Genomic DNA, 26,832 nt, shown 5'->3' on the forward strand with positions numbered 1-26,832 from the left:
TGCTGAATTTGCCAAAAATTGTTTCACAGTTACCTAATTCAAGCCACTCAATTTGCCAAACAACCTTTGGATCTCACATTTTTCAAACACGTCTTACTGTAATTAGTAGTGTGTGTACACAGCATTTTTCATTTCCCTTAATATTTTAACAAAGTTCAAAGCACAGAATATTTTTTAAAAGAAGTAGATAAATTGGTGTACAGTGTTTCAGAAAAATACTACACCACCACCCAGTGTAAGGTTTACGCCACAGTTCCCCTAAATTAAAAGGTACAGTACTGGTAAAACAGACCATCACCGATACTCCTGTGACATCTCTTTTTCATATTTAGACCGTGAACATTGTCACTGTGATTGGAGGATTAGCGGTACTATGGTCACTAATCTTCCTGTATCATTTCAGAACTTTGTAAAGGCTTACAGTCAAATTTTTCAATTCCTCTCTCAGTTCTAGTTTTGCAACAAAAAAAAAGAAACAACACTTCTACTCACGTTTGCTCAAACAATTTCAAGTAAAAGGAGTTTATTTCAAAATGCAATCCAAGTGTTTTCCTTGAATTTCTTTTTTAAACTATATGTATACTGGATGTTGCCTCTTCAAATAATCCCGACAAACATGCTTTTTTTTTTTTTTTTTTTTTTAAAGGTTTGGCACAACTCTTTGTTCACATGTAAGCATGTAGGCAGTATAGGTATTACTTTAATCTGTGATCATGCTCCTCTAACAATATTACTTATAAACGTGTAAGCGTCTGATGGTTTAAAACAAACCACAGTAACAGCACACAAGTAAAAATCTACAACCTAGTCCAATGTAAGAAGTTGTACAGCATGAGGTCTTGTTTCTACAACATCTGTTAGCCAACTGCTTCATTTTCACATAAAAAAAGCTCTGTTAATTAAGCAAATTAGTGTTCAGTAATTGATCTCACAGAGCAAAACATCAAAACGCCTCAAGCTCGTCTTTACACAAGGACATTATTTTTGGTATTTTAACAATGATTTTTCAGCTGAAGGAACATGTGGATTGCAAATGCTAATGCATCCACTTAATTCTAGGCAGACTGTGTGTGTGTGTGTGTGTGTGTGTGTGTGTGTGTGTGTGTGTGTGTGTGTGTGTGTGTGTGTGTGTGTGTGTGTGTGTGTGTGTGAGACCGACTTACCCACACTCAACAGAATACAAACAAGAGGTACTCGAGGTTCCTAAAGTCCCACAATTTTCCTCATCAGTATGTAAATCTATGCAGTAGGGTACTCCAAACGCCAATGCACCATGATTACATAATTCCTCAAACCTCTACTATAGAGGCAGGACATAAAAGGATATAAATGTGTCATTTCTGCCGTTCTTTTGCCAAAACAGAGAAAAAGAGGACTAAAATAACTGCACTTCCTGCATGTTTGCACTGCATCCAATCTACGACACACTGGTTCCATTGTATTATTGTAGGGCCTTTATGTTAAAATATAAAGCGCCTTGTGGTGACCGCTGTTGTGATTGGGCGCTATATTAATAAAACTGAACTGAATTGAATATATACATTAAGTTGCATGTGGCCTTGTTTATTCTCTTAAATTTGATTGTTTGATTTTGACAACATAGTTTGAGACACAACTATAGTGATTGTATTATTAGCCTACAATAATGCTAATAAATATGTCTTTATGATTCCACTGTTGCACCAGATTTTCCAAAGCTCATTTCATACATAGGCTTTATCCCGGCAAAGTGACACAAATGTCTTATAATGAGGTGTTAAGACACTGACAGAGTGATGAGACCTTACCAGAATTTCAGTGCATCTTTGCTGCTGTGCTTGCAGTGGTGCTGCACGTAGTGGAAGAGACAAAGGAAATTCTCCAGACTCTGAAGGCTGACCTGATAACACACACAGAGACACACAAATGAGACACAAGAGTAGCAACATAAATTAAACCCAGGTTATTATGTACATGTGCTAAAACAAAGAGGACCTGAAAGCATTTTCTTTTAAAGTGACAGCTACTGTAACATTTTTAGGTTTTACAATCATTCGAAATGGTAGCAGAGTCCATTCAATAGTGATGTAAAAGCCTCCAATGTCATTATGTGAGCGTATTGCTCCAATATAGATTTTTCAGGTCAGATAAAGTGCTGGGAGCCAGTATATTTTCTCTCTCCTCTCTAACCTCCTACTATAAAAGCACCGATTTAAAACACATTCAAAGAGAAAAATAAGTTACCAAAATTACAAGTCCTGTAGTTATAATATTTCTGATGCCATTTTGATGAAAATAACCACATTTTCTTTTAGCATCTTTCTAATATAATCTTTGCCCCAACTCCATAAACTTATTAGCAAAGTGAAAAATTAACACTTTGAACAAAAGGTCTGCCCTACTGGAGAGCACTATGAAAGTTCACAATTAACAATATTAGCAATAAAAGTAGTAAGCTTAATAGTACTGAGGCATCTATCAGTGTAGGGAAACAAAGACCATATAATGATGAATCTGTTTTGTCACAGTGCAGCGGTCAGAGCCTGACCGCCAAGCACAAATCTGTCATTAGAGCTGGAAGGCAACAGGAACTTTCTTACCGGTAAGACATGCCATCTGACCACTTTTAACTGCATTACTTTTCTAGGATAGTGTGTTAATACCTTGCCAACAGACGGGTGAACCACTAAGCCAGCATACTGCTGTCTCCTATGCTACACAGGAGCTAGCTTTACGCCTCCGCTAATCTGATACCGCTGACTGGATTCATTCAGGCAACACTGATCCCTGACTGATGCGGCTGCCCCGAGTGTCTGCGTCACAAAGCCAAAGAACAGACACCACATACTACATTACACAACAAGATCTACAAGCTTAGGGTGATCCCTACACTGCTTTTTGGAAGGTATGGTTATTAAATGACAATCCCCACAGCTGGTCCATTAAAAATAATATAAAGATGCATTTAAATCCTTCAAATAAAAGATAAATCACATGCATGGAATATATCAACATAGACCTGAAGGAAAAACCGCGCATTTTGGAAAGAAAAAGCAGAAAATAAGCACACTTGTTTTTGATTTGTCTTCATTTTTGTCACGAGCCCAGTATTAGCCCTTAAATCCCCCAACCCCATCAAAACAACGATAGTTTGAAAAGATCTTTATCTTTGGATAAAAGATTATGTCAAGCACCTTGAACAGATTCATTGCAAAACAGTCTTTTATCATTACACAACTTACAGTACGACATGACAAAACAATAAAGCCAAGTGATGTAAAGCATCACTTTAACAAGTAAACTTGGCGACAGTTAGAGTGAAAGTGTGATTTTCTCACACGCTATGATTGAAACACAACGGGGGAAAAGTTTCACATCGGTTATTCAGGTGCTGAAGTTCTATTACACCTCAGCCTTTGACGCCAAGCATCACGTTTAGCATAAGGACTGAGGCTATTTTCTGGCATCACTGCTCTGCTACCCTACATTTAGGCGAGAAGTCAACTTCCTTCCTGTGTCATAACTGTCAAAAGGAGGTTATTTACTCTGTTAGCTTATGTATGGTATGAAACAGATTTTACATGTGTGTCATATGGTCAAAAGCATGTAGACATTTAAGGCAGGTGTCTTACACTGTGAGGTACCAGATGATGAAGGTGCAAAGTTGACCACACTCACCAGGGTCAGGGAGGGTCAGGGAGGGTGATACTTCAACACCTGAGGCAACAACCCACCTAAGCACTGATGTGATGGGTGGATGGGGGAGGGGTCACTGCACATCAGGGGGCTGGACAACATCATACAGAGCAGACGGGAAAGGGAAGAAAAAGAAATGCATGGAGCATGAGAGAGACAGGAAAGGACAAGGGGGGGAAAAAACATGAGAGTGGACAAGAGCGTAAAGGTGAAAGAAATAAATGCAGCAACAGATGAGAGCAAAGATAAACAGAGGAGGTGACTGGCAGGAGATCAAAGCTTCAAGCTCGCAAAAACTGTTATTAGTTTGATAAATAAGCCCTGAAGCAATGCTGGAGCTGTGCACGCCGTCTATTAAATTAATCTTCCGAAATGAGGATCTAAAATGACTGTGTTTGTCCTCGTGTTATCTTGTGTACCTGTGTTCTGGTTGTATTCCTCATATGGGAAAGGGAAACTGAATGGTTCGAGATAACATCTCCCAGCAAAGGTTTGTTTTTTCCTCCGAGGCTCTAATCCAATATTACAATGCACTCAGCACCAAGCAGCCAGCGTGATTTGATAATGGAGAGACTGCCAATAGCGATTAATGCAGCTTAGAAGGGAAATCAGCAGTTCACAAAGCTCACTGAACACATCTCTGTAAACAAAAGGAAAGTTCTGACCTTTCCTCTGCACCGACTTCTTTATTCGCTCATTTGTCATGTAGACGTGGGCAGGCTATCCAGGTCGGTTGACACTTGCCGCTACAGATTTCCATTACTATCGCTTATTTAAGGTGTTACTTTCTGTTTTATAGCTTGCGACAGTAGAATACATTAACATAATTTAACCACAGGTAACTTTGGTTATGTCGACCTTTCCTTTCATCTTCTCTCGTGGACTGCCACTGCACACGTGTAAGATTAATTTGCTTAAAGTAACACACATTTAAGTAAAAATAACAGATTCAAATCAGACTTCCCTTCTCTACTACATGGGAGGTATACATGATTCCAGCTGAGACTCTGACTTTCCATAATTGCTTTGATACAGTTGCTGTGACTTGTGTCTTTATCCAATTGGTGATCATGGGAGACCTAGTCATGGGAGTGTGATGGGTGAGTCACCCATGCTTGTACAGACTTTTCCTCTCAAGCTCTGCTTGGATAATTGGGCAGTCTACAACTTGGCAGAGGCGCGGAAAGCGATGTGATCCTGTCCTCATGAGAGAGGACGTGTAGCGTTAGTTATGCAATCTTGTTTGTTTTTTTTAGTTTGAGATCTCAGCTGATTTAATTTGACATTTGGGTGATGAGCATCATGAGAAGCCCCTAACGTTACACATTTCCGCTATGAGTCAGAGAGCAGAATCCTTTCACACAAGATCATAAATAACATAATAAAATGCTCCCCCAACCCCGTCCAATAAGACACAGGCAAAATATCAGGTAGCCACAATTTAAAAAAAAGGTAGCATGTTGGTGTTTTTGCTACTCTCAGATCTTCGCTGTCACAAACAGTGACCTTTGTTTGAGCATAGCCACTGTGCAGGAAATGAAAATCTGTTACTGTCTGCTTCATTGTTTTCATGACAGGGAAATAGCACGCAAGCTGGTGTTAAGTCAAAATTACAAACCAAGCAACCTGCTCTGGCCTTTCTCTTCCCCTGTGGCCTGAGACACTGTGTTTTTTGAGGAGGAATCTGACTTAATAACAAGCCACCGGGTGGAAAAAGCTGAGGCATAGCAATGGCTGGGATCTGACTCAACCCCAAACCAGAGAGATGAATAATTCATCCATTCAGCCAGTGGTTTGGAACAGCCCCGGAGACCAGAGCGAGCAGGAGTCAGGCTGAAGCTAAAGGGCAGAACAATGAAAGCAGATGTGAAACAAGTGTATGGTCAGTCAGCAAGCCCAACAAAGCAACTTCACTAAAATTGCGATGATAAACAATGCCAACAGCAGCCTGTCAAAGTGTGATGATCACAAGACAGCACGATCAGATCCGGCATGATCTGTAGCACTTGAATTAAAATTCAGTGGTGAATCACTAAACAGTGAAGTATCGGCAAATCACTGAGGATCAAATGATTTATCTACTGTGTTGACAGATGTTAGAAATGAGTAATCCTAAAACTTCTATTGTTTATTCAGCACTGAAGGACAGAAATGGTGCACTGGAAAAAGCATTTTGTTAGATAAACTTGTTCAACTGCTCATTAAAGTAAATCCTCCAATCACGTCATCAGCTCAGTGAATTCAGGCATGCAGACGTGGTGAAGATGAGCTGCTGGAGATTAAACTGGGCATCAGAATGGGGAAGAAAGGAGATTTCAGTTACTTTGATCACAACATGAGTGTCTGTGCTAGACATGCCCATTTAAATATTTCAGAAACTGCTGAGCTACCGAGATTTTACCACACAACCACAAAAACAGAAAATATCCAGTGAGCAGGAATTCTCTTTGCAAAAAATGCCTCGTTGATTCCCGAAGTCAGAGGAAAACTCCCAGACTGCTTTGAGCTGACAGAAAGGCAACAGCTACTCAAATAACCATTCCTTACAACTGAAGTATGCAGAAGAGCATCTCTTAATGCACAGCACATCAAATCTAGCTGCAGACGGGCTAAAACAGCAGAAGACCACACTGCCATTCCTGTCAGCTAAGAATGGGAAACTGAGGTTATAAAATCCCACAGACTCATCAAAATTTGAAAAACAGTGTCCCAGCTGATGAGTGTCGATTTCTGCTTTTGCATGGTAGTGTTAAAATTTGGCATAAACAGAGCACAAATCCATCCTGTCTTGTATCGACAGCTACATGTGGTCAGTCCATTAGTGTCAACTAGCCATCTTTTAAACACCGCAGTGTTGCTGCTGATCTTTTTCACCACAGTTTACCCATCTTCTGATGGCTGTTTCCAGAAGGATAATGTGCCATGTCACAAAGCTCAAATCACCTAAAACTGGTTTCTTCACAATAGGTTCTTTGAAGTCAAATGGCCTCCATAGTGGAACGGGAGATTTGCATCATGCATGTGCAAACCTACAGCAGCTACGTGATGCCACCACGTTGATATGGACTTAAATCTCAGCAAGTTACACAAAAAATAAAGGTAGTTCTGAAGGTAAAAAGACATCCAATTCAGTATTAACAAGGCATAACAAATAAAGGGCCTATGAAAAAGTAAAATCAAGTTTTTAGGCGTTTCTCTAAATGTAATATTACTGTTACCGGTCTGTTTTGATGGGCTTGCAAAAAAGCTCTGGAGTGTCCTACTTCCATCAGTGACGCTGAAGATGCGTCTACATCTTGACTGAAGTCCACCTCTGCCTAATAAATTAATTCACTGGACCTCAGTGATCTGATTTATTTGTGGGATAAGTCTAAAACAAGAAAAAAGAAAAGACCTTGAAGTGGTCTCTAAATGCATTACATCTTATTGGTCCACGTGATTCTGACACATTAGGTATGACAGGACAACCTCCGAGAAGCTCCCCCACCACCCGAGGTTAGGAATTACTAACACTGAAAGCATAAAGATCGAGAACTCTCCAGCATAAACTTAGTGGTTGTCATTTTTCAGTTACTCACATAAATTTCAAAATCACTAATCTAAATTATGGTAAGAAAGAACTGAACATTCGTTTCTGACTACTATGAAGATGAATGAGATACACCGATAAGAACTTACATTGCACAAATAGATACACACAGTTCAAAAATTACCACCAAATATTCTTTAGTGAATAACTTAGGGTTAAACTAAATATAGCATTGCAGATATATGCCTTATAGACCATTTAGTGTACTTCACCCTAAAATGAAAAGAAAACACTATAATTGGGCAACCGTGGCTCAGGGGGTTGGGAATCGCATCTGTAACCGGAAGGTCGCCGGTTCGATCCCCGGGCTCTCTGTCCTGGTCGTTGTGTCCTTGGGCAAGACACTTTACCCTACTGCCTACTGGTGTTGGCCAGAGGGGCCGATGGCGCGATATGGCAGCCTCGCTTCTGTCAGTCTGCCCCAGGGCAGCTGTGGCTACAACTGTAGCTGCCTCCACCAGTGCATGATTGTGAGAGTGAATGAATAGTGGTATTGTAAAGCGCTTTGGGTGCCTTGAAAAGCGCTATATAAATCTAATTCATTATTTTTCCATTTTTACTGCTACAATTACATTTCCTGTACTGCTATGAGTTCAATCGTTTGCAAGACAAACAGCACAGCATAAGGTCTCAGTTAATACAATCACAGAAATAACATTGACAGCACAGCCTTTAACCAAAATATTCTAAAAATACGAGGATGGCACAGTTTTTTCCCCTCACTGTTCAGTCCTGACAAGCCAAATAACAAACGCTGGGGATGAAAGTAAAGCAGCACTGCCATCTTTACTCTCCTTTTAGTATTCACCACATTTTTGCCTCATGCTTTGCTCGACAAGTTTAATCTTCTTTAGACAAGGTGCTTTACCACAGCATGAATGAGATGCACAGAACAGAACTCGGAGAAGTAATAACAAGTGATGTGGGTGGAATGTGTGGCTGTCCTTATTTAAAACAAATAATTAATAAAAACAATTAAAACAAAACAAACATACCATTTTATCAGCTTTAAACAAAAGTATCTGCTGTCACATATTAATTGACACCTCACAGACAGTGTAATTAACACTACAGCCCATAATTTGTAAACTGCCAAAACCATAACTCACAAGATGTGTTCATCCACCGTGCAGGAAAAGACTGGTTATCCACATTTATGCAAAAAAGCTAAAGCCAAGCGGACCTTACATGAATTCAAGACCAACTGGTTCAGTTAATGGAATTTTAAGTAGTTCAGGAGTCATACAGAGCAAGCAAAGAGATCACTTAGCTGAACCCCCTTTGTGCCAAAAAGCAAGAAAAAGAGAAGTGCTACAAACACCTCACTTTGGTGTTTTGAAACATCCTGTTAGCTCATAATGAAACTTAACTATCAACAGGCAACCTGTTTTCTTGCCTGGCTCCTCGCCAGGCAGCCATTCTGCTAAATGGACTCTGCTCATCAAGATTCAGAGAGACTGGACTGAATGAAAAGTATCCTTTCGGATCCTTCGAAATATCCTCTTTGTAGCAGATCACACTAATTCAGTAGCTTTGGCTCCATTAGAATGAATGCATAGAAAAGCTTAATGTCAGTAATCCTGTTATACTGAAGCTATGATACATGCGCACACCCTTGGTAAATACCACCAATTCAGCACAAGAAGTGGCTGTGGTTATGCCATATTGCTGTCATCTAAATGGTAATATAATGTGCAAACTAGGAGAAACTAAGTGACAAGGGGCAAAAAGAGGCAGCAGTATCAATCCAAACGTTCTACTCTAACCAGTTTTGATTTTTTTTTAGTAACTGCCTATCTCAGCTGTCATAGGGTTTGAGATGGGGTGCACCCTGGACAGGTCACAGTCCCACTGTGAGGCTAAATCCTACAAAGAAGCAAGATATTTGTTGAGTGCATAACTCTGAGACACTAAAAGCTAACACCCACATTAAGAACGCTCAAGTTACCAGTGATAAGTATGCAAATTTCAGTGGCCACATCTAAGGTCGTCCTTGTGGCATTTTAAATAAATAAATAAATAAATAATATAAATCATAGAGAAATTGTATGTCTTTTGTCTTTGCAGCTTCATAAAAATCTGTGATTACGTGGAGCATAAACAAACTCTGCTTTCTCAGAAGAGAGTGACGATCGAGCCACAAGAGGAAACAGAAAGAGGAACACATCGGTCAGGGTTAGCCCACCCAGCACTTATGTTAATGACCACGGTGATTGCGCTGTGAACAAATGATGGAAATACAGGGTGTGAAATTAGTCCTGAAACACCTTAAGAAGAAAAGCAGAGAGAGGCATGAATAAAAGATGATAAAAGTGAGGAGCTGCTGCAACACCGGTATATTTCACACCTTTTTTTGTGCTCTCTTATTGATTGCAGCAGGAGAAGCTGTGTTTTCCCTCCCCTCTTCTCTAGAAGGTGTGATCACAGAAATGGATGCAGAGCAGCACAACAGAGGCTTGCTTCTGTCAACGGTTGGACATTTCCCATGATCGCTTTGTTGTGTTTACCTGTAGACTGACTGCCATGAACAGAAGATGTCACTTTGGGTGAAAAGGATGGAAAGTAGACGCTCTTGCACTGACGGGGTTGGCGGAATGAGCTGCATCTGTGTGCTGCAGGCTCAATCAGGAGGACAAGCTACAGGATCATAACACAGGACAGGACAGCTGTGCTCACCTAACCATCTCTCTACACACAGACTTGCATGGCACTTTGATCACTGGGAAGCTGACAGGTGGAGGAGCGCACACAGTTGTCCCATGAGATTCGTCACAAGTGACAAAAGTTACCAGTAATAGAAAGGCTGAGCCTGCCTGGCACACTCCAAGTGTTGCAACAACTGAGAAAAAGCCAGCACCATTCCTCCTGCTGATATCCTAATGCAGACTAATGTGATTAACAAAGCAATGAAGCATTCTACACCAGCAAAGACATGATGACTATGGAGGAAGGAAGTCATTATTTCCAAGAGAGAATAAACCCTCAAGGCTTTCTAAACACTAATTAGCTTTAAAAATGATAGTAGGTCTGTCTTTAAAAGGACAAATCACACATGATTAATCAAAAGTAATGGGGTACATTATGAGTGAGTGTGCCTCTGTGTGCGCGCGAGTGTGTACTCTTAGATCCGCAGTCTGAACCTAATCCAAGTCTCGTGATCTGGATGCCGTTCATTCCCTGACAGAAAGAGGGGGATGAAAGAGCTGCAGAGATCTGACAGTTTTCAGAACCGCTACCACATATGCACAGGATACAATGAGATAGAAAGCAAAGCACCTTTATGCAGCGCCAACAGTGAATAATCTGTGGTTTACACCTGCCTCCACCTCTGTGCAGTGACTTAATGCTGGGCCTACGCAGGCCTCTGGTGTGCACCAGCCAGATTTCTGGCCACTTAAGTGATATCTGGGGACCGCCAAGGTAAACCAGAGGGTTTAAGGTATATGCAAAAACACATCGGAAGTCATTTTCTTTGATAGTCAGTGACTCTTCCCCTTACCCACTTTTCATATGCACATGTATAATTCTGCACAAAATTCATACTGGAGCATTTTGCCTAAACGTGTTAGTGAACACTGACCTCGGCACAGCGAGGGCAAAAATGAGAAGCAAAGTATTTCTGGATAAGATTACCTTATTCATGAGTTTATCTAGGTTAAAAGCGTTCATATAGCACCTGTCACAGAACAAACTCTTGCTATTCAAGCGTAGAAAGCACACTAACTTCGTATCAACTCAGCCCTTTGAATGAAATCCTGGAGAGAACCGGTTTTGCAACTGTATCGTGATTGAAAACAAATAATTTGTCTCTATCAGAATAAACAAGATACATGGCTGTCTTCAGACCTTTTCCCAAGTACAATGACATCATCTTTTTTAAGGACCTGCTCCTGTAAAAAGTAAGCAGCACCACCACCCAAAGAATGATCTCTGACGTTACACTCCTGCCAGAAGCGCCATACCTGGAGATCGGCTCCTTGCAGTCTACAGTCCATATACTTTTCCCACGCATAGCACAGATCTGTCTCCTGTGGACTGGCCATATCGTCCACACTTCCAGATACAACACCAAGTCTGGTTGAAGAAGTTAGGAATCAGAAAGGTCTCCTCTGGGGTTCTTTCTCAATCCTCCAGGTGGCTGGAAGTGCCCCGGGATAACCCGAACGAAGCCCCAAATCTTCTTCGGAGTCTTTCATAGCATATTCACTGCATCGCTCTGCCACTTTTAAACTGGGCTTCTGCTGAAAAATACAAAGTCTGATGGGTTAGCAAAGCAGAATTAGCTGGCAATGCCGCATTCACTTTTGTCAACAAACGCAGATACACTAACAGTTAAAAACAACAACAAAAAAACCCGCACTTGAACCATAAACTTCGCCCAAGCGAGTTTGACACGCTAGGGCATTACCAAAACAAAACGGACACTAGCCATACAGACAGCTAGCTAGCTAGGTATCTGACAGAACTGCGTGAAGTCTTTAGGCAGCGACACACATCCCATTTCCGGCGACAAATTGTGTTTTCAAAATAAATGCACCCACATTTATATTGCAGTAAAAGAACATCGATAATCCGAATCGCAAATAAACTGAAAATAAAATATCCAATTTGGATGCTTGCTGTATTCAATCAGTATTAAACGGTTAAATTACACTCAAATGTAATTTGTATGTTTATATTTAAAATTTCGTTTCAAGTGTGTTATGGAAATATTCAAATGCAGAGACATCTAGGTTTCATACTGAGATAAAATAAATATATAAATTGCAAGTGGTAACTCTGTAATGTGGCTATTCCCCTCCTCGGAACTGGGCTTTACTTAAAATACATACTTTACATCGCACGAACGAGTTAGATATATTTTGAAAGTTCATCTCCGTTAGCGTGTTTATAGTTGTGGCTAGCTTGACCGAAAAAGAAACAACCCAGCAGCTTCGGTAACTTTAAAAAAATGTCCAAATAAATGCCATATTCTCCGGAGATACGCATTACCGACTGACTTTATGAGCGTTTTTTAACGAATAAAGTAGCTATTCCGGAGTTCTTGGCTCTTTAGCCAGCAGCCGTGACGTTAGCGGCTCTGCTGATTGTTGCATCGCACCGTCCTGTGTACGGCAGCTGTCAAAACTGTATCACAGAGCGACCAACACATCTTCAAGAACATCCAAAACAAGCAGGTGCTATGGGTATAGCCACGTATCTCTTACATGTATGATATTTACCTGTAATAAGAAGAATTAATTTTATGACATACCTTCGTTTTCCCCCAAATTAACCCAGCTAAAGCTAGCATCCATCCAGCACTAAAGATATTGGGTCGTTAAGCCCTCAGCTCTGACTGCAAGACAACTCCCTCTACAATACAGCCCATTTAGTTGGCTGCGAAGAACCTCCTAGAATCCAAAGAGAAGTCATGGCAAATGTTTTGTAATAACACCCAAACAGGTACACTAATTTCGCGATTTATTTCCTTGGAAACTATTAATATGATCTAAGACTTAATATGGCTGTGCGTAATGCATAATGCATGTTTAGCCCTTGAAAGCCAAATAGTTAGCTTAAGTTTTCTATGCGCTGATCAGCTTTTTTCCTCAAAGACTTGTCTGAGGGTGCAAATGACCATTTTGTTATTAAGCGCTAACGGTCTGTGGAGTGCCCACTGACTGCTGTTCTGCTCCCAATTGGATAACACGCAAATCATTTTCCAATCAATCAAAGCTTTTAGCCCAGGGAATGGTGGTGCGTTTGGGGAAGCTCTGTAGATGGCAGAACAGACTGGCAAGCTAATTCATTTTTTCCCCTAAAGTGTAATTTGCTTGTTTGTGCATATCAAAGTGAGAAGCCGCCACACTCGAGACAATTGTCTAAAAATCCCGGCGTTAGGTTATCTTTCTTGCAGATTAGGGTTATTACGAGTATGAAAATGTAGTTGAACTACTTATAAAGTTAAACGAATCGACTGAGGTAATTTTTGCGTAATGACGAATGATTGATGTGTTTAGTGAAAAAAAAGAACAAGGATTTGCTGCTTTTATTTATTTTATGGTGACATTACTGTGGGCTTCAGGACACTGAATTCCCCCCCCTTATTCATACATTTTAATGGACAGCTGGTAATCAGTGAAGCAAGACAAGCACATCTGTCACAGTTATGAAAAACAGAATTAGCTACTTGGTTCTGGTCACAATCTCCCCTGCTGTTCCTTACCCGTGGCTTGACAGATGGCCAGTAGAGGTTGGCGGACTGAACCAATAGTATCGATTCCAACGCTGGTATTGGTATCAGATCAATAGTAGCACGATAGAATCGATACTTTTTTTTCTATCAAACATGCACTTTGAAAAATATCTGAACCTTTTTGATCGTCAGGTCTTTTTTAATTTATAGTAAATAACACACACACACACACACACACACACACACACACACACACACACACACACACACACACACACACACACACACACACACACACACACAGCCTCAGATTCAAAATATATGAAAAGCTGAAAGGTGTGTTTGTTGTGTTAAAGTATTGTGGAAAGTAAAAGACCACAGTGATTCCATGATCATTAAAATGTATTCAGAATTTGCAAAGTGATGATGATTTCTCTAATAAATCCTGACACAATGATCTCCCCAACTTAAGCTGTCTTTATAGATTAAAAGTATCAGCATATTTAAAATACTGTCTCAATATTTACTTTGTGTCTGATCAATACCAAATTTTGCAGTCTTGCACAGGACTAATGGTCAGACTTTTTTATTGTTAGACAATGACAGTCACTGATAATTTGGATAGAAAAGGACAGAATTTTATTTTGTTTTCCAGTTATGGTCATAGCATTGTTTTGTGAGATCGAAATGACGATTTGTCTCAGAGTCATATCAAGATATACCCCTAAGGCGTTGATGTGAATGGGACAAGTCACTGGAGAGAGACAGTAACGACTGCTGCGACTCGAAGCAGGTTTTCAATCAGGTTTCAAGTCTTTATGATAAAAATATTCCGGGTTTATTAAAAGCCCCCTTAATGCACCACTGACGTACGTGTCTCCCCCCTCCAGCACACAGACTGCGTGGGTGGCAGCTTTTCTTGATCCTTTTTGAGAAAGAAGAAGCATCATCCAAGCAGACGCAAAAAATAAGTCATGTGACAAGAAACACACACACACACACACACACACACACACACACACACACACACACACACACACACACACACACACACACACACAGCTTGTTAAAAATAAGCCTGTTGCAAGAAATGGTGTATAATGGCACCTGTGTATAAGTCATCTGCGATAAAAGTCGCGCAGAAATTGTTTAAGAATAAACATTTATTACATTTTCATACATATAAATCTGCAAGACAAGTTATTTATTCAACCATGGCAGGTACTGTATATCACAAGGCATCCCCTTTTTGAGGTTATACAATGGCGACACCTACCGCAACAGCACCAGATATGAATATTTGTAATTCACTTACCTAACACAAGGTGTCGCTGTAAAGCAACAAACTCGGGAGCCCACGGTGTCAGAAAAATTTTTATTCCCTCACATTTCTGCTCAGCATCTAGACTCATCCCACCAGCTTCCCCCCCTACCCTGTTCCACAATAACACTTCCATGAGAAAAAGCCCAGGTTCAGTGTGCAGTAGTGCATGAGATGATGTCATTTACCGCTCTGATAAAGTTCACATTAGAATTACGCATTCCTTCGAGCTTCATTCTCAGTTTTTGTGGACTCAGGAAAAAGGTCACCATGGTAGTGCTTCTACTTACAGTTCATTGTGATTTTATAAATGGGAAATGTAACACACACACACAAAAAATGTAGGTAACAATAACAGTGAGCAGTAGAAAAAAAAAAGGCACAGTAAGTTCACCTCTGCTTTTCAGAGGCGGTTCTGGTTCTGCAGCAGTTCGAATTTAGTCATGCTGAGGGGCTCCGGATTTAAAACTTGTCCACTCCGGGAGCGCTGGATGTCTCCTTTCAGTACTCTCTCTCGACGCAGCCCACTTGAGCCGCGTTGTCGGGACACTTGCAGGAACGGCCGTTTGGTGTTGCTAAACACAGGTGGGAGCAGCCACCGTTGTTTCCAGAACAGTAGTTTTGTCCTGACAGACGGAGGGGACAAAGGAAACATTTTACAGCAGGCATCGGTGGGAAATAGCCTTTTCACTGCTTGTTATTAATGCACTAAAAACATCCAAAGGAAGCACGCAGCAATCTCCAGATGTTGGAGGCCCCTTTCCCCTGACTCTGCATTCCCTGGCTTTAGCCTTATCTATAAGAGAGGCTGTTGCCTGGTGCCATTAGTCATTCCTTTGCTTGATAATAAATACAAGCTGGAAGAATTCCCCCAGTTGCTTAAAGATTAAGAACTGTACTCGTGTTTTTTTGTTTGTTTGTTTGTTTTGTTTGCAAAGTGCTCTAAAGGATTCTTTAGAGAGCCTGCAGAGGTCACAACTAGGTCAGCCTGGTCCCAAAAAGGAAAAGGAACGCATAATAAGGTTGGCCTCAAAGGTAGCCCCCAAATATACAAGGGTCAAGCAGTTTCTGCATGCGGCTTTAAAGTGGAGCTGAACATCAGGGTTAGATACCGTGCAAAGATTCGCTTCGAGCATGTGAAGAGGGGGAATTGAAGGGGAATGTGCCATCACAACTTCCTACCTGCAGGACACTGGGCATAGGCTGTGGCGATCCCGTATAACCTGGTCCGCTTCTGAGGCTGGAACTCATCTGACTCCCTGCTGGCATAGCGGTCCACTGCAATCACAGCATCCCTGTTGCAAACACAGTCAGCACAGGAGTTCAGAAATCCAGGACTATCTGAGCTTGCGCAATCATCCGTCCGGCCTCCTTATGTTTCCTACAAAGTCTGTCGAGACTGAGTAAGGCCAAAGAGGGGGATGAGGGTAGGTTTCTTAGCCACAACATGACATAGTTTGTGGTAAACTGTTTAAGTGTGCACCACCCACACCACCTCCTCTCAACCTTTCTGCGGCCCTGGCGAGATCACAGGGAGGCCCTGTGGAGGTCACTCGCAGACGTCTGGGGCTGAGAAATTGCAAGCAGCTGTCACTTTTCAGGACTCCTCCTCACCTCATGTGCACACTAACACACACACATACTCACACATGCACACACACACACAAAGCCCTCCCCTTTTTTTTCTGCAGTCGCTCAGGAATAAATAACTTACAGAGCCGGACACATGTGGAGGAAGCTCCACAATTTCGAGTGTGGGAGCGTCTGAGCCCTGCCACAGAGAATGTAAAGGGGGTTGAGTGTGGGCAGCTTTTTGACCTTTAACCTTCCCTCTCTTTCCTCTGCCTTGACACATTGAATCACAGGTAAAAGTAAAAACCCTGTGTCTTCGGTGCTACAACACCAGTGGGTCTCATTTATAAACAAACTCCAGCTGCAAGAAATATTATTATTATTTTTTTTTTTTCATGATTTAAAAAGGCAGAGTTTGAAAAAACATTCTTAAAATAAAAATCAAACCTTCGCCAGTCGGTGTAATAGATGTTTTTCCCGAAAGCTGTCATTCCAAAAGGATACTGGATCCTCTCCAAAACCGTACTGCGACTACCCCGACCTGGATCCATGCACTCCATTTTTTGCGTGCCTGCAGGCAAGAGACTGTAATTAGTGCTGCTTGCACACAGCAGACACCGTTTCACAGATGAGTCATCCGTCTGAAATCTACCTGCGTCTGCCCAGCAAAGCTGTGAGCTGTGAGGGTCGTAAGTCAAGCCGTTTGGCAGGCCTAGATTGTCTCTAACCAGCACCCGTCTGTTGGATCCATCCATGTAAGATGTCTCAATCTTGGGGGCTTTACGGTTCCAGTCAGCCCAGTATAGGTTACTGTTGGAGGACAGGTGAAGAGTGAGTCTGCTGTGATGTTCAGCAACACTGAATATCAATCTGTTTGTGAATGTTACCTGCTCTTTTAAGTAAATGAGCATCGCAGATTTTCACCGAGAGTGCTGTTTAACTCAAACTATGTTCAATAAACAGGCTGTTAAATCGTAACGCACCCGTTGGAAGGGTCAGCGATGATGGCTCGTGGGTTGACGAGGTCGGTGTTTATGAGGACACGTCGGTTAGACCCGTCCAGAGACGCCACCTCGATGTGATCCTTAGCGGAATCCGTCCAGAACATTGTTCGACCCAAGTGGTCGATCGCAATCCCTTCTGGGCTTTCCAAACCTGTTAAAACAGTGCATTTTTTCTGTTTTTTTTAACCTCCTCTTTCAAAATGTAGGGGAACCAGTAGCGTGAAGAAAACACTACCTGAACTAATGACAGAAGTGGGCTCTCCCCCCTCGATGTTGGCCTTGCTGATGGAGGGAGACGTGATTTCTGTCCAGTACACCATTTTCTCCACACAGTCGTAGGCTACACCAATGATGACCTTCTCCTGTGGAGCCAAGGAGGGTGTGAGCAAACAACAAACCTTTGAAGTGCAGTTTTCGTCACACAACAACGGTCCAGAACGTGGAGCAGATGTGCTTTTTGGATGGTATCGTTGAGACTTTAAATCCAAACAAACTGAGTCACACAGTGAGGAGCTCAAGCAGCTCAAATCAGTGCAACAAGAAAAGCAGACTGCAACTGTAAAGTTGTCTGACTGATGTTAGCAATTAGCTTGAATGTCACCATGTGCCCCCAGTAAAGTGCAAGCTTTGGATGCGAGAAGCAGATGGGAAAAATCCCAGAGCTGAAGAAAGTTTTAGGACAACAGAGCGCAGTTATTTGTGACTGTTTTCTCATATATTATTTAAATTAAGTAAACAATCCTGACAGGAAATTGTGGCTTTAACTTAAAAATAAGAATAAAACTGCTGCAAAAGCCATATAAAAATTTATGAAATAACTCCTCTCTTAAAGATGAACTTACGGGCAGGTGGAGGACGGGCTTGGCATCGTTCTTTTTCATGTCGTAACCCCCCAGAGGAACGTGCTCTATCCTGCCGCTCTGGGCAAACAGCAGGTGTGTTCCTGGGGTCAGGGCGTCCACATCGGGCCGTGGCCGGGGTCCGACGGGCGGCAGCCCAGTATTGTGGTCGATACCTAATTGAGACGCACACAAATCAGTTCATCAAAACTCCCGAAGTGTTTGTGCTTCCATAGTTTTTGTTTAATGCCACTGTGAGTGACACTGTCACCTCTTTCTGTGATTTACTCACACATTGGTCTGCTGCCAGGCCCGGTGCGAGTCCCCGAGATCTCCTGTCCATTTTGGTCCACGCACCAGCAATGTCCCGTGCTTCCATGGCACTGCATGGGCTCATATTGACCGTTGTTATCACACGTGGGGATGTAAGCGCCAATCGGAGGCTGCGGCCCCCGTGGGCCAGACACACCCAGGACGTTCTCTCTGTGAACCTCACATCGTGTTTTTGGCCTCCCTGAAGAAAAATATGAAAAGAAAGACTCGAAAATTAACAAATACAGCCTGCAACAAACTCCCCGAACTTGTTTCTTTTATCTTTTTGGAGTCTTCTAATTTAAATTTCAGCTACACATAAAATTCACATCCTTCACAAGGCATGACAAATTCCTCGCGCTTTCCAGAAGGGAATGAGAAACAGATTCCAGCTGGCACCAATATACTCTGGCGAGGAATTCATTTTCCAAACACCCCCTCCGGCCTAAACGGCTACAAGGCTGTGAATGAAAATGACCCATTTTGCGAAACAACATCAAACAAAAAACTATTACTCGGCTGTCTGAACTCCAGTGAAGGACCTCCATAACAAACATGTAACTACACAGGCTTTATTTTCAACCCCCAGAATGAATGTGCAGCCAAGCCAGCTAACAAATGTTTAAAGCAGTGCAATTCAGAGAGTTCACCTACCAGGAAGGCACTGGAAACCGTCGCCGCTGTAACCTGGCCTGCACTGGCAGGTAAAGGATCCCTCTGTGTTGTAACACACGGCGTCTGAGTGACACCTGCTTTGCTGACACTCGTCTATGTCTTCAGGCAGATGGATGAGATGATGGTGAGATGGATGGATGGAGGATGAGAGAGCAGAAAAAAATCAAATATGAACATTTTCTGTGTCATTTTATGAGTGGAGATCCATGCAGAAGAGCTTGGGTGAACCTTTGACTTAAACTTTCCTCAAATAGCAGAAAATCAAGCAAAAATGTGGAAAGAATGGAAGGACCCAGACCAGAGAAACCCCTCCAAAAACCCTACACCCAGACCCGGGACCTCTACACATGAAATTCCCATCTGCTTTTAATGTTTCACTCTTCGGTCTCTGTTGGTGTATTATGCAACCAACCTGACCGCCCACAGTCCCGAGCAGATGGTGTAACAATTCAAATAATTCCTAAGGATGCATTTGGTGAATCAAGTGATTTTGGCCACACTGAACGTAGTCCTTACTTTCAGCAGATTTTTCTTCATGTCCCTCGTTTTTGACCGGTCACACTTAAAGCTGCTTTGATCTTAAGTGCGCCGGACCAGTGAAATTACATGACAAATGTGTAAAATCATTGCCCAGACTGTCCTGTAGTTATAAAATTCAAAGTTTCATTCAGAAAACAAAGCCGTTTTCTGTGAACTCACTGTAAAAAAACAAAACCATAAATTTCTGTGGTAGATAGTAAAAAAAAAACCCAGGAAATTTCCATCATGTAATTGTGTATCTATAGATGACTTTGCTGTAGTATAAAGCGGGGTGGGGGGAATCTTTATCAATAGGAAAAGGTGTAAAACTTAAACAAATATAAATAAAGTGAAGTTATAGTGAGTAAAGTTAAAACTGTGTTTCTAAAACTCCGGGGTGGAGTTTTTGCTGGGCCGATTCTGGCCCCTGGGCCTTATGTTTCACACCCCTGCTTTAGAAGCTCCTACTATTTAATTTAATTGTTTAATTTTATTTCATAAATGGAAGGAACAGGGAAAACTGCAAATCCTTACATGCAGCCAACAAACTTTAAGCCTTTTTTTGTCAGTAAAATTACCTAAAAACTCATTTAATAATAGAAAACACGTAACACTGCTTATTGCAGGTTGGTGAACTATGCAAAAAAGAAAACCCACAAACAAACAAACAATGAAAAAAATTCTGAGAGCATTATGTTTGTCTGCAGTACCTTGGCAGCTTCTACCGTCTCCTGTGAACCCTTGTAGGCAGGTGCAGACGTAGGACGAGCCTCCGGCGTAGCTGCACTGAGCATGGGGTGAGCAGGTATGGGTGCCTGCCTCACAGTGGTCCACGGGTCGATCAACCTCTGAGGAGAAGCAGAACAAGTTCTGGGAAATGCTATCAGCGTGAGAAAAATAATGTGTTGACTGGTTTTGGATAGAGCCGCTTAAGTTGGGGAACAGGGTGAAAAATATGGCGTGAAATTAAGACGAATGAATATACTTTAATATTTATTTAACTGAAATTCAAGTTGGATCCTTTTGGGGCATGCCAGAAAATACTTTACAGCCACCGCGCTGAGCAAATCTAATTTGCTGCTGCTGCTACACGTGTTAATAATCACCACAGACTTTTTCATACAATAATGAATTTTATTACAGGTTATGTTTGCACCTCTACCTCCTTAGAACCAGGTAGGGTTTGCCTGATATGGAATAGCACTTTACAGCACACAAAAGCCACTTACTAATGCAGGTTCTCTGGTCACTACCGAACTGATACCCCTCTTCGCACTCGCAGCGGAAGGTCCCGGGCTGGTTGTTGCAGATAGCGTTAGGGCCGCAGCGTTGAGGATCCTCTCTGCACTCATCGTTGTCTGATAAAAAAAGAAAAAGAAAGAAAAGAGTAGTGATGAGATGCTAAACTGATAACATTTTTTTTTCGTCTGTCTACTGTCTTTTGCTTATCTAATTCAGAGTCACAGAAGAGGCTGGAGCGTATCCCAGCTGTCATAGGATGAGAGGCGGGGTACATCCTGGACAGATCGCCTCTCTGTCCAAGTGCCTTTTTCCTGTTTTTATGTATGTAAAATCCTGGGAAACTTTACGTGTGACGTTGAGTCGTGTAAACAAAATGACTTGATTTAAATAGTCTTGGACTGGGTCAGAGTTTGAGAAGTCTGGTTTGCCAGATAAGTTTTTCATTATCAAATGTTTTCGGATCAAAGAAAAGAGCCTGATTAGATTTATAATAATACTTTTATGATAGCATCTGTCTGAAATTCTTCCTTCCTCTTCCTGTTTGGTCTCTAATGCAAAAGATTCGGTTGTATAGAGGTTGAAATAGCTCTGTTAACCTGGTCTCTGAGTCGGAAATGCTTTGTTTATCCTATGGGACTCCCCCTGCTAATTGTATGATTGTGCCGTTCCCTAGTCAGGAAGGAAGGCTTTAGAAAATCTGGGTTGATTTTAATGATGAGTTTGAAAGATATGGAAACAGTTAGATTTTTTCCAAAAGCAGAAAATAAACTCTAACTGCTCTTTGTTACACGATTAAATATGCAGTTCTTACCATAACATGCGCGTCCATCGCCGCTGAAACCAGCAGCACATTGGCAAGTGAACGTTGCTCCCTCTCCGACTTTGCAAACAGCATTCGTGTCACATCCGTGTCTTCCGGTTAAGCATGGGTTCTGCTCCGGCTGCCCTCCTGAAAAGGAAAGGTGAATTTTATTTCTAAACAGGTTTTGTTTTGGGTTTTTGAAGCAAAACATACCTATTTTTACCATTTAACAATAGCAACAAAAAGCCTGTCTGGCAAAAATAATCTCTCTGTCAGGACGTTGTTCCTGAGGAAGGAAGTGAGCTCAAACCAAAGGCAGGAAAACGAATACGTCTTCTCACCATTGATGTCCCCGATCTTGCTGGTCAGGGCGAACCGGATGAGTTGTTGTGCAGGATCGTAAATGGCAAAAATGTGGTCCACGCTTAGCATCTGTGTAGGTTTCATGTCTCTCAAAGTCTCGCTATGATAGCAGCCGTTGAAGGAGATTGTCTCACGCCACTGATATCTCCTGGTTTCCCTGGATCCATCCTGCAGAGTCACTACGTAGTCCCGAGTGGACGACGAGGTGATCACTGAAAGGCAAGATGGACACGTTAGAAACGCTCACCTTTTTTCACTTCTTTTATGTCTCGCTCAAAATCAGAAAAGGTGGTGAAATATTGTTTCTCTGTTCAAGTCATGTCTCACAGTTGTTGTTGTACTGGTAGATCTCAGAATACGGGTCGAGCTTTATGGTGGAGCCAAGAGGCACCTCGGCCACCCGGCCCTCCAGGTTGGTGCTCACAATCAGGTGGTCGTGCTCATCGATGCCTTTAAACTCTTGCCTGATGTTCAGCTTTTCATTCCCTGGCATAAAGGTCACCTCAGCCTGCCGAGTGAACTCCCCCCCTGTGGAGGCCAGAGAGGAGGATGTTAACTCTAATACTGGCCCGGGATGAACTTTGTCTCGTGGCCTTCTGTTATAGCTGAGGTAATGCGAGTGGAATTCAGGGAGACAGTGCAGAAGACTGCAGCTGTATGCAAGCTGTGTTTGCAGCAGCGCAAACAGCTTGTTTACAGAAATTTATGCTTCCCACTAGTTTTTTTTTAAACCCTGTAAAAACTACAAGGCAAGCTACTGAATATCACATCATGAGATATCTTCATTGCAGCGTTGTTCTCACTCACCGATGATGCTGAAGCCGTTCTTGAAGCCTGGGTGCTCCAGAGCAAACGCCCACCCAATCACACCGCTAATTGACACCAGGGGCTCCAGCGAGGGCCCAACAGTCTCCGGGAGGTCACTGATGGCGACGTAGGCTCGACCCTCATTCGCAACAATGTAAGAATGGAGGTCGATGTTGGCGAACTCCACCGGAGAAGGAGACCTGCCCACAAACACTCTTCCGTGTACTTTGCCGTTCACCCTCTGTGGCTTTCCTGCAAAATCCCCCAAAGAAAACAAAACAAAAACACAGCCACCCCACTGAAGTTACTCACCGAGACGTGCAAACCCACTTCCCTTAAAATGAATTTCATCCAAGAACAGCTAAGATTTCTTCTAATGTTTCCACATCAACTAGCTAATAAAAAACGTCATATTTAAACGCTTTTCTGCGTGTACCTTCTGCCACACACTGTATCCCGTTGCCATAGAAGCCAGAGATGCAATGGCAGCAGTATCCGTTGGCATAGTCCCTGCATTCACCAAACTTGGAGCATTTATTTCTGTTGTTTGCACAGCTGCCAAGGTTGTACGAGAACACTGAAAACATGGGGAACGGTAAGAATACCATGACTGGAACAGCTGATAAGACAAGTACAATAAACATTTATATACGACATGCTCTCACTCTCAAAATACACTGTGATAGACAGCATGGCTCAGGAAGCAGAGCTGCAGACAAGCTTGCTACCATCAGCGAGTGTGGGTGAACGGCTCACTAAAAAGCACTCGTTGGATTAAAACATCATAAACTCACCATCTACATTTATAATTGGATCATCCACCTCCACCACCTCCGGGTTCTGTGGTTGGAACTGAACTGGGTGGACTTCAGTCTGTTCCTGCAGATAAGGAGGGTAGGCTACCACCGGTCTGTCAGGGTACAACGGCCTCCTTGCAGCGCTGGACTCCTCATAAGCGTCAACATCTTCTTGTGGTGGAGCCTCAGTGGGCAGCTCAGGGACCTCACCTGGAGCCACGTTGCTAAAAAAGGGAGAAGTCCCAATCTCGTACACCCATACACCCCTCAGGCCAGAGTTCGTCTCCCTGTGGGGGGAAAAGTTTAGATTCTGGGCAGAAAACATGTCTTCAAGAACCGTCATTGTTACCGTCTGACTTACTCTGCTAAAGCTCTAACGGACTGCTCGTCATCAGTGGTGGTGCGGTAGTATGGTCCCTTGATGGAACTGAAGAAACCCCGGACTAAACCCTTACTGAAACCAGCATGCATGATTACATTAGTGTCTCCCACAAGCATGGAGGAAAACTTTATCCCATCCCTTGGATAGAGGACAATAGCGTATGACGTGGTCTCCAGAGATGCAATAACCAGCTGGAAGGTGTTTCTCTGAGAAACAAAACATTATAGACTCTGTCAGTGATCACATCCACTTTAGATTACTTGAATAACTATTTGACACTCACCTTCTTGATGCCGCTGTCTCCTCTGCTCTCAAGTCCATGGGTGGTGACATCAACCCAGGTGACCACCACAGCATGGGTGGGATTGATTTCGTCATCTTCAGGGAAAGCCCTGTTGATGTGCTCAGCAGCGCGGCGTAGAATATCAGGACTGGAGTCCTCTCGGAAGAAAACTTTCCCCACACCATCGCTCGTGTGCAGGTCTCCTTGCAGAGCTGCAATCATGCCAAATTTTGGGGGCATTTTGCCAAGATACGTCAGCTCGCTTTCTGGCTCTTTTGTGGCGACGAACCCATTGGTATTAATCTGAAACGAAAAGCTAAAATCATTAATCCAGAAGACAGAAACTGAAATGAAATCCCTGCGATGTTGTACACAGTTTTATTCTTGACACAACTTGAACTGTTTCACAGGGGATACAATCTGACCCACTTTGATCTTCATTGCAGTAATGATTTGAGTCAGCAGCTATGTCCCACTACTGTGCTAATGAACAAACAAGATGCTATTTAACGCAGTCTTTACACACTTGCAGTGGGAACACATGCAAGGCTCGTAAAAAAGAAAGAAAAAAGCGCTCGTGTGAAGAAAACATGCCCAGACACACACTGGACATGGGGGCTCCTTCACTTCCTGACCAAAGGAAAAAACAAAAGGTTTCCTGTCCTTGCCCCCGATGAGTAGCCCCAGAGAGCCTAAAGATTGCGCACTAAATGTCATTACAGAAACTTCCTGCCAAAATGGAGGGTAGATCTGGGAAAATGATCAGTGATCCTATTTACAGAGGTGCTGCAGATAGAGAGCTCTAAGGTTAGTGGTTAACATGTAAGTGCTCAGTAAAAAATGGATCATACTCATGAAGGGTGAGAAGAATCATCCCCCCCACCCCAGGGCAGAGACAGTTCAGGGCAGACCGTCTCAGAGATGAAAACAAAACTCTTGAGGGCATCTTGACTGCAGCGCAGAAATATGTTTGTGGTGGGTAATGGAAGGTTAACCTGGAGGCAGTCAGCAGACTAATTGGTGAACGCTGCATTCATGTGTTTCATTTAAGCTTCAGACTCATGTGTTAATCACGTTAATCATTGTCTCTGCACGATCTCCTTAAATGGAGATCGTGCAGAGACAGCCTCCACTGGGTTGAGACTGGACAGGCTACTGTGGAATGAATGGCAAGCTTTACTAAAGAAGAAACTTTCATTTTAAGAGCTTGAATGCTTGGTAGAAACATCTTTATGCATAAAACATCAGCAAAGCTTTGACGAATGCATCTGTTAGTGTAATCATTGCGTCATGGCACAGTTTACTCATGCAGCACTGAAACAGAGATGTAGCACTTTTCTTTGAAACCAGAACTGCGGGAATAAAGGGCTGTTTGTCCGTTCCACACAATGGTGCGGCTTTTAAAAACACTACAGGCCAACAGTTAATATTCTAGCAAATCATACAGTTTTACATGATTTACTGCATTTATTCCAGAAACGAACCTCCCAGTGACCACTCTGTAAAGTTCTCTGTCTCATCACTGGGTGTTTTTAGGATGGATTGCAAAATAAGGTTTGGTATTTGGTATCGGCAGTAAAATGATAACCTCGAGGGAAACAAAGAAATGCCTGGGCACATGCTTTCGACATGATACAGTCGCATCTGCATATAAGAAATCCAGTATTTACAAATACTCCACAGACAAGAAAAAAGTCATACGCTGCTGGAACTCCGTTGTCCAACTTCCAGGAACTGTTTAAATTCACTCCATTTCTGGCTAACGCGCAATTGCGCAAGAACTACGGACGTTTGATGACCAGTAAAGCCAACGCAAGTGCATTAATGTTAATAATAATAATCATCAAAATGTTAAGAATTAACTTACAAAGATGCTGAGGAAAGTGCCATCATAAAACAACACCGGTTTGCTCAGATCCAGTCGGTACGTCTGATCATTCCCTGGCTCCAGTAACTGGTCTCTTGCGCTCGGACCAAAAGGAAAAAGCTCGTCTCGACTTATGCTCTTTACCGAGACCACAAATCCGAGAAAACTCAGACAAGCAATCCAGCCTTTCTCCTTCCAACCCATGGTCCGTCTTTCAGAGGGAGCTAAGCAGTCCTGCGTTAAAGGCGCGAGTGATACATCCAACCCAGTAGTTGTAGAAAGAGTTGTGGGCGGTCACTAACTCACAGAGGAGTTTCAGTGAGAGGTAGCCCAAACTTTGCTTTCATTAATGTTCCTGAAACAAATGGTATGGTGCTGTTGTTGTTGTTTTCTTTTTATAATGGCATGCACTTTGACTGAGTCAAATTAAACTCTGAGAAGAGCTAAGGTCATTTGCAGATCCTTTATTTAAAATTCTTCAAACGGATTATTGCAGTGTTGCCAATACAGTAGAAAACAGACAGCTATGTGCAGATTATAAGTGGTTTTAATAGAAGGGCCACTGTCTCTGGAGGGACAACACTGAAGCTGTATTTGCAGGTTTG

The 26,832-nt window shown here is 42.4% G+C and overlaps 2 protein-coding genes across 3 annotated transcripts in view; both read right to left on the reverse strand.

The window, feature by feature from the left end:
* lyst (lysosomal trafficking regulator) overlaps positions 1-11,746 on the reverse strand; it is a 60,097-nt gene extending 48,351 nt beyond the window's left edge. For both annotated transcript variants that reach the window (XM_085428605.1, XM_085428604.1), the window contains exons 1-2: positions 11,227-11,746; positions 1,788-1,879 (exon numbers count right to left, since the gene is read on the reverse strand). In XM_085428605.1, coding sequence (XP_085284731.1) covers positions 1,788-1,879; positions 11,227-11,307 — 173 coding nt within the window. In that variant the 5' untranslated portion in view covers positions 11,308-11,746. The remainder of the gene's footprint in view (positions 1-1,787; positions 1,880-11,226) is intronic.
* A 2,841-nt stretch (positions 11,747-14,587) lies between these two features.
* On the reverse strand, positions 14,588-26,495 carry nid1a (nidogen 1a). The gene is made up of 20 exons (XM_085428607.1): positions 26,228-26,495; positions 24,361-24,663; positions 24,057-24,283; positions 23,693-23,982; positions 23,335-23,475; positions 22,899-23,150; positions 22,419-22,619; positions 22,070-22,303; positions 21,738-21,875; positions 20,914-21,042; positions 20,395-20,532; positions 19,145-19,264; positions 18,471-18,692; positions 18,182-18,354; positions 17,575-17,701; positions 17,319-17,490; positions 16,988-17,145; positions 16,783-16,906; positions 15,946-16,058; positions 14,588-15,389 (listed from the first exon to the last, which is right to left on the reverse strand). Exons 1-20 carry the CDS (start codon positions 26,429-26,431, stop codon positions 15,265-15,267), a joined length of 3,591 nt encoding a protein of 1,196 aa, XP_085284733.1. The 5' UTR covers positions 26,432-26,495; the 3' UTR covers positions 14,588-15,264.
* Between the last annotated feature and the right edge of the window lie 337 nt (positions 26,496-26,832).

The sequence above is a fragment of the Rhamphochromis longiceps genome, linkage group LG13 (assembly GCF_057381845.1).
Source record: "Rhamphochromis longiceps isolate RC_006_pf linkage group LG13, R_longiceps_female_GT1.1, whole genome shotgun sequence".
NCBI classification, from domain to species: domain Eukaryota; kingdom Metazoa; phylum Chordata; class Actinopteri; order Cichliformes; family Cichlidae; genus Rhamphochromis; species Rhamphochromis longiceps.